This window comes from Myotis myotis, unplaced genomic scaffold (genome assembly GCF_014108235.1).
Source record: "Myotis myotis isolate mMyoMyo1 unplaced genomic scaffold, mMyoMyo1.p scaffold_m19_p_6, whole genome shotgun sequence".
Lineage (NCBI taxonomy): Eukaryota > Metazoa > Chordata > Mammalia > Chiroptera > Vespertilionidae > Myotis > Myotis myotis.
The window spans coordinates 83,725,320-83,733,050 of record NW_023416368.1 but is presented as its reverse complement, the minus strand read 5'-3'; the positions used below and the strand labels follow the sequence as shown (position 1 = coordinate 83,733,050).

The 7,731-nt window shown below is 39.2% G+C and overlaps 1 protein-coding gene across 1 annotated transcript; it reads left to right on the top strand.

Moving 5' to 3' along the window:
* Positions 1–539: 539 nt before the first annotated feature.
* Positions 540–7,385, top strand: LOC118658546 (olfactory receptor 7E24-like). The gene is made up of 2 exons (XM_036314056.1): positions 540–568; positions 6,437–7,385. The coding sequence occupies exons 1-2, from the start codon at positions 540–542 to the stop codon at positions 7,383–7,385; spliced, it is 978 nt and encodes a 325-aa protein (XP_036169949.1).
* Positions 7,386–7,731: the final 346 nt, after the last annotated feature.

The window sequence follows — 7,731 nt, the reverse complement described above, 5'->3', positions numbered from 1 at the left end:
TGGAAAAAGTATCACATACTTGGTATAGAAGAGCTAGTTCTGTATAGGTTTCATGATTAATACAATGCATTTACAGGTACCAAAATCACACAGTAAGTGGTTAAATAAAAAAAAAAGTTTGAATTTTAATTAAGATCCTGAAACTTGGAAGTAAGAAGCAAGGAGTACAAGTGACCTTCCTTCTCAGGAGAGAAAGGACCAAGATCCTCCAGGGACATTCACTTTCTTTCCTTTTTTCCCTTCCATTAATACTGGCAAGTAACCAGAGATTAGGACAACATGGACCAATTGGCTAATTAGGAGATCTGTGCAATGAGCCCCTAAGATCATAACATAGTAAATAATTGGCTGATTCCTCCAGCCCTTATGGATGCTAATCCTACTGGATTGGCTACATATCTGTCTCCTTCCTTTGTGGGCATATGCATCAGAGGGTCCCAGCCTGAGTCTGTTTTCCTGCCACCCCTGAGGAGAAACCCCAAGCCCTTGTCACACACAAGGCAGGAGAGGGGCAGCAGATCCATTGATACTCCTTGTTCATGCTCCAGCAGAGATGCAGCCCAGCCCAGTAAGTGCTATGGGAGATGGTGATTGGAGAAGGAACAGATTGGAATAGATTGATGAGAGGGCACCAATATGCAAAATTTCAGATCAGAGCCCTACGAAGTTTGTGTTCTTGGTTCTGGTGGGGGTGTGAGACTTTCAGAGTTCATCTTCCATCCTCATTGGTTCTGGCTCTGGTTGGCATCTTCCTCAGCATAGCAGAAAGTGAATCTCTCTAAACTTGCCCCTGAGCACCCCAAAAGGATCATGAAGGTGATGATGAGAAGGATGACATTAACCATAACATCAAGCACCTTTATTGAGGGCTTCCTAAGTGCCAGGCTCTGAAATATATGTTTTATGTATTTTGTTTGTTTTCATCTGTATAATCTCTTCTGAATTATAAGTGCAAACATTATTATTCTTTTACATAGAAAGAAAGGAGTGTAGCGTTTTATGTAACTCGAAACAGATCATGAGTTAGTCAGAACTGCAGCCAGGCTTGTATCTGGGCAGTCTGACTCCAGATTCAGGACACCTGGCCAGTTTTCTCCTTGGCCAATCCAAACAGTCTTTTCATTTCCTCTCAATCCTGACAGGAACCCCCTACTTATTATTATCTTCCCTGTGGAGTCTTCTGGTAGGTCACAGTGAAGAGCGGAGGCCACATTTGCTGCATCAACTATAAACAGGATGGCTGAGACCACAGGCAAAGGTCATAGAAAGAATTGACACATGATAATTTAGGGCAGACCCCTGTCTTGTCCTTGCTCCTGGATTTCACATCAACTGTCGACTTCTTCCTCCATTCTTATAATCAACCTACTCAATTTCAAAAGGAGACAAAATCAGAGTCTTTTTAAAAACATATTTTTATTAATTTCAGACAGGCAGGGGGAGGGGAAGAGAGATAGAAACATCATTGGTGAGAGAGAATCATTGATTGGCTGCCTCCTGCATGCCCCTTACTGGGGAGGGATTGAGCCTGCAACCTGGGCATGTGTCCTTGGGACCCTTCAGTCTCTATCCACTGCACAAAACTGGCTAGGGCCAAAGTCAGAATCTTTGGGTCCATTCCTATTCAGGATACTCAAAGCAGTTCAAAATGTACCTCAGAGGTATCTGTGGTTAAGATCTCTGTAACTCTGCTTAAAATTTCAGAAAGTTGGGGCACAATGAAGTTTAGTGCATGAGACTTCAGAGACTAATAATTTAATTTTGGATCCCTTCTGCTCTACTAATTATTAGTGTGCTATGGGGAAGGTTCTTAATGTCTTTGAAACAGGGGATTGTCCTCTGAGTTGATTCTCAGTTGACACAACTTCACTAAGGATTAAACAAATAATTGATGCCCTCTATGTAATAAATATGTGATGGATGCATACTGTAAGGGTGAGCTGAAGTTATGATTTCCCTACATTCCTGACATGACCTTTCATTTTTGTTTTTACAAGTACATCCTTAGTATATTGAGGGAAGTGACTGTGTGTCCTTTATTTCTGATCCCCCACCCCAAGCTTATACCTTGTTGGCAGACAGGAGGCATCAAAAACAAACAACCTCACGTAAACATTGAATAGATTCTTCTATTGTTTATAGAAACAAAGTGGTCAATATGAATTCCCCGCATTTGACCATACATGCCAGTGTTTCCTTCCATTTCTAGAATGTCCCGTAGGTATAGAGAGAAGATAAAACAGTGTTTGTTTGTGTCTATGTCATGGGCTTTTTATGACACCTGTTAATTTCCATGTAATAGTATCTATAGTATTCAAATACTGAATATCCATTGCAGTGGGTTTTCATAAATATAAAAATAGAGGCGGGAAAGAAGGGGGAAGTAAATCTTATTGTTGAGCTGAGGTACATTTCAGGATTTCATGTCATTCCATGCTCTAGTGCCTTGATTGAGACAGGAGAAGTTTCACCCTTTCCATCATAAAATGGCATTACATTTTTGGAATTGTCTTTTATTAGTAAGTACACTATCCTAATAATGATTGAAATTCTTTGTTAAAAAAAATGAACAAATCTTTCTTGAGTTCCAAACTCCTCTTAGGTTCCATACATGGTCTAGAGATGAATGTTAGATGGGCCATTTCCAAAAAGGAACACAAGCACAGAGGTGCAGAGATTTTCATGCACTCTACATGGAGGGCATGAAAGATTTAGGACTCAAAAATCGATCTCCTTATTCCCGCACCAGGGCACTGTCACCTCCACGTTAGCTAACGAGTGGTTCTTTCAAACCTACTCTGGTCCCAAATGGGAAATGGAGGTAGAAGAACTGATTTATCCCCTTTTGGTTCATTGAGTTCACCTGTGAATTAGGAAATGTGTCAGTGATTTACAGGGGCCATAATGTCACAAACATTGTGGATTTTATGGTTTTTCTATAAATAGTCATGCATTGTACAGTCCAGTTTTGAAATCCAAAATGGAAAATAAATTGCTAGGAAGATGAAAATTTCATGTGGAGTTCTCATGGAATGGTTATTATAAAACAGACTTCAAGAATACTTTCAAATGCATACCCTTTTAATAAAAGGATGTAGTTAATAGAAAATGGTTTTTGTATTGGAACAAGAAATATTGTCAATTAGGCATTAGTAAAATTGCACATGTACCAATTTGTAGGGGAGCACAAGGGACTTGGTTGGAAAGTTGTAAGGAGGGCCTTCTGATAAAAGGGACGTGTATGGAAGGCCGCCTGCCCTGTGTATTGGAATTCCGACTTAAGGGAGCCTTAGGGGAGTGTGGAAGGTGTCCCTAATTATTCCTTGACCTTTCCAAACAAGTCTGTGTACGTGCAGACCCCCGGATGTTTACTGGAATCCTTAATCTTAATCCCTGGATGCCCTTGCCTAGAGTACAATGTAAACACATGTGTCCTCCCAAGATTACTCACCCTACTGATTGTATCTAAAGATAAAAATTCCAATAAAGGCCTAACGAGGCAGGCAACAGAGGCTGCTCTGGCCACTAGAGCCAGGGAGCCCCTTAGCCCTTTCTTTCACAGTCAAACTGTGTCGGAGTAATCTGTTCATCTGTTGTTCAGGGGCTGCTGGTCAGCCTGGCACCAATTTTCAGAAGTTGAAATATTAATCACCATTAACTTATCAATACAAATTCTCACTTGTGTGAAATCAAGAGAGGTGCAAGAATTTTCATGAAATTGTGGTATGGAGAAACATATAAATAATAATATAATAGAAATATTAAATATATCATGTAAAATAAATATTTAATATAAAAATAAAATACATTACATTATATATATATTTTACAGTTGTCAAATTTATATTAAAGTATATAAATATAAATTTATAAACCAAATAAAATGAAGTCTTCCCTCACATAATAATGTGCATTAGTAAAATGTTTAAGGTCAATGTATGTACTGCATAAAGAGACTTAAACACAATGTGTGGTAAGGAAGTACATTTCAGTGATAATGTATATAGTATACTGGTTAGGCAAGGTTTTAAGAAAACTGCTTATGGATACATAAGTCAACATTGACAAAAAAACATGCCCACCAAATCGATGACACTGGTTGCCTTTGGGCAATGAATATATATAGAAATGGGATTGAATTAAGATACCAAGAAAAATCAAAATTTATCAGTAATGTTTCAAATCTCTCTACAACATGAGATCTGAAGGAAACATTGTTAAATGTTTATATTTTTAATGTGGGTGGTGGGTATTAATGACAGTAATAATAGTTAATATCAATGGAGTATTACCTAAGTGTTGGGCAGTATTGTAAGGCAGTGTCTCTCAGTCCTGGCTACACACCAGGACAACCAAGAATCTCACATGTAGAGATGCTGCATAAATTGGTTCTAGGCTGAGACCACAGTATCTGTATATTTTAAAATAACCACAGGCAAATATGTCAATCAACTGGAAATAAGAATCACTGGTTTAAGCAACTTAAGCGATTTTTTAAAACTTTCTTACAATAATCCTTAAAGGTAGCTTCAATTATTATCTCAATTTTACACCAGAGCAAACTGCCCAGATATATTTACATTGTTCTATTTTGCATTTTTCCTCAATTAAATCATAGTGTGATCTGTCAAAATAATAAACTTTCTGGTAGCTGAAGAAAGAGAATTTCAATCACTGTGTCAGAAAGGATTGATATGAAAATCTATTACTAGGCACTAGAGGCCGGTGGGGTCCCTTGGCCTGGCCTGTGGTGATCTGGCCGAAACCAGCTCTCCAACATCCCCTGAGGGGTCCCAGATTATGAGAGGGTTCAGGCCAGGCTGAGGGACTCCACCGATGCATGATTGGGGCTAGAGAGGGACTGCAGAAGGGCTCTAGGGTGTGTCTGGCCCATCTTGCCCAGGCCGGATCTGCTGGACCCCAGAAGTAAGCTAACCTACCAGTCAGAGCATCTGCCCCCTGGTGGTAGTGCGTGTCATAGTGACTGGTCGAATGAACAGGTGACACTTAGTATATTAGGCTTTTATTATACAGGATAAGAAGTCTCGGTCTTAAACCTGGCAGTGGGACTTCCTCAATGCTAAACTCCTCAACTATAAATAGGAGGGATTATGATCAGAAAAACAAAACTAATAGTCATATATGAAAAGGTGCTCAATATCACTAACCATCAAAGAAATGCAAATAAAAATCACAATAGTACAATCATTTCACACCTATCAGAATGGCTATTATAAAAAAGAAAAGTCTCATATGTGGTATCTAATCAACACAATGAACTGATGAACAAAATAGATCCAGAGACATAGAAGCATGGAACAGACTGATAAATCTCAGATGGAAGGTGAGGGTGGGTGGGGTGGGTGGAGAGAGATTAGCCAAATAATGTATATGCATATATGCATAACCTATGGACACAGACAACAGTTTAGTGAAGGCCTGGGTAGAGGGAGAGGGGTCTTGGGAGGAGGGGGTAAATGGGGAAAAAAAGGGTGACATTTGTAATACTTTCAATAATAAAGATAAATTAAGAAAAAAAAAAAGACACATGTTGGCGAGGATGTGGAGAAAAGGGAACCCTGGTACACTGTTGGTGTGAATGAATATCCTTCAGGCATTATAATCAACAATATGGAGGCTCCTCAAAAAATTTTAAACTAGTACTAATTGAAAAAGAACTTCCAAATGACTTTTGAAGGACAACTCTCATGCTTCAGTAATCACTTATTTCTATGAAGGAGAGACATAAAACAACAACAACAAAAAAATGATAAAACTCATGAAGATAACTATCACATAAAAATATTTTCTGATTATGAATATTCAACTTTCATTTAGAATCCAGATTACACAATCCTGTCTTTTATACAGTGCTGAAAATACTCTAAATAAAGGAACTATCTAGTTAGATTGTATTTGAATAAAAGAAGGTATATTTAGCTACTTCTTAATTTCTTAAAATTAGAATGATTTTTTCCTTAAAGGGGGATGGGTGTTTCTTATTCTATGTATATTTTAAAGCAGTAGCTGTGTTTTCCTGTGATTATGGCTTTGTTATCTCTAATGTTCTTGCTCCTCTAATACTTTTCAATGGATTTTCTGGACAATAAAGTGTATATAGAAAGAGGTGAATAACATGGAAACCCAATAAAGAAAGACAATAGTGTGGTGAAGGCCTAGGGCTGGGGGCGGGGCAGGTTGGAAGGGTCAATGGGGGGGGAGAGGGTAAATCTATAATACTTTCAACAATAAAGGTACATTTAAAAAAAAGAAAATAAAGAAGAAAGTTCTAATTAAATAGGATTTGCCATACTGAGAAATACTGGTAAAGGTACAGGAGTATATGACCTCATGGGTGAACAGCTTGAATACAGAATATGGATACAATGCTGTGTGCTCATTTACTTATTTTCCTTTTCCCAATCCTCTTCTAAAGGTGTCCCGGCTACATGGAACCACAAAACCTAACACGTGTCTCAGAATTCTTCCTCCTGGGTCTCTCAGATGACCCGGACCTGCAGCCTCTGCTCTTGGGGCTCTTCCTGTCCATGTACCTGGTTGCCGTGTTGGGGAACATGCTCATCATCCTGACTGTCAGCTCTGACTCCCACCTCCACACCCCCATGTACTTCTTCCTCTGCAACCTGTCCTTGGCGGACATCGGTTTCATTTCTACCACTGTTCCAAAGATGACTGTGGGCATCCTGACTCACAGCAGAGTCATCTCATATGGGGGCTGCCTGACACAGATGTCTTTTTTGATCCTTTTTGGATGTATGGATGGCATGCTTCTGACTGCGATGGCCTATGACCGGTTTGTGGCCATCTGTCACCCTCTGCACTACTCAGCCACCATGAACCCATGCCTCTGCTGCTCCTTAGTTTTGATGTCATTTTTCATCAGCCTTTTGGACTCCCAGCTGCATACTTTAATTGTGTTACAACTTACCTGCTTCAAAGATGTAAACATTTCTAATTTTTTCTGCGATCCTTCTCAACTCCTTCATCTTGCCTGCTCTGACACCATCACCAATGACATAGTCATGTATTTTGTTGGTGCCATCTCTGGTTTTCTCCCTATCTCAGGGATCTTTTGCTCTTACTATAAAATTGTTTCCTCCATTCTGAGAGTTCCATCGATAGGTGGGAAGTATAAAGCCTTCTCCACCTGTGGTTCTCACCTGTCAGTTGTTTGCTTATTTTATGGAACAGCTATTGGAGGTTACCTGGGATCAGCACTGTTGCCTTCCCCCAGGAAGGACGTGGTGACCTCAGTCATGTACACTGTAGTTACCCCCATGCTGAACCCTTTCATTTACAGTCTGAGGAACAGGGACATTAAGAGTGCCCTATGGAGGCTCTACAGCAGAACAGACTACTCTTAATATCTCTGCAATCCCTTTTGGAGTGTAGTTGGAAAATCTAGCAAAACCAAACATGTAGACCAGTGACTACTGTTTCCTTAATCATATTGTGTTTAGTTTCATGGTTTTCATTCCTCTCCATGCTTCACATATGAACTTTACTTCTTTTGATTTGACATTATTTGAATTGGCAGAGTAACCTGGGATCCTTTGTACATCATAATAATTCCATAATAAATGCATTTACTGTGGTATCCAGATGAAATGTACAATTCTCTTAGTACATACTTAAACTTTATATCTTTCCCCATGGTTTTACAGTAATTTCCATACACATTTTGCATTTATCAAATCTATGTATTCAGGT

Bases quoted from the DNA above. Each gene is read 5' to 3' on its own strand.
- LOC118658546 (XM_036314056.1), top strand. From the start codon at position 540: ATGCTCCAGCAGAGATGCAGCCCAGCCCA. The intron at 569-6,436 runs GTAAGTGCTATG...CCTCTTCTAAAG, and splicing joins CAGAGATGCAGCCCAGCCCA to GTGTCCCGGCTACATGGAAC.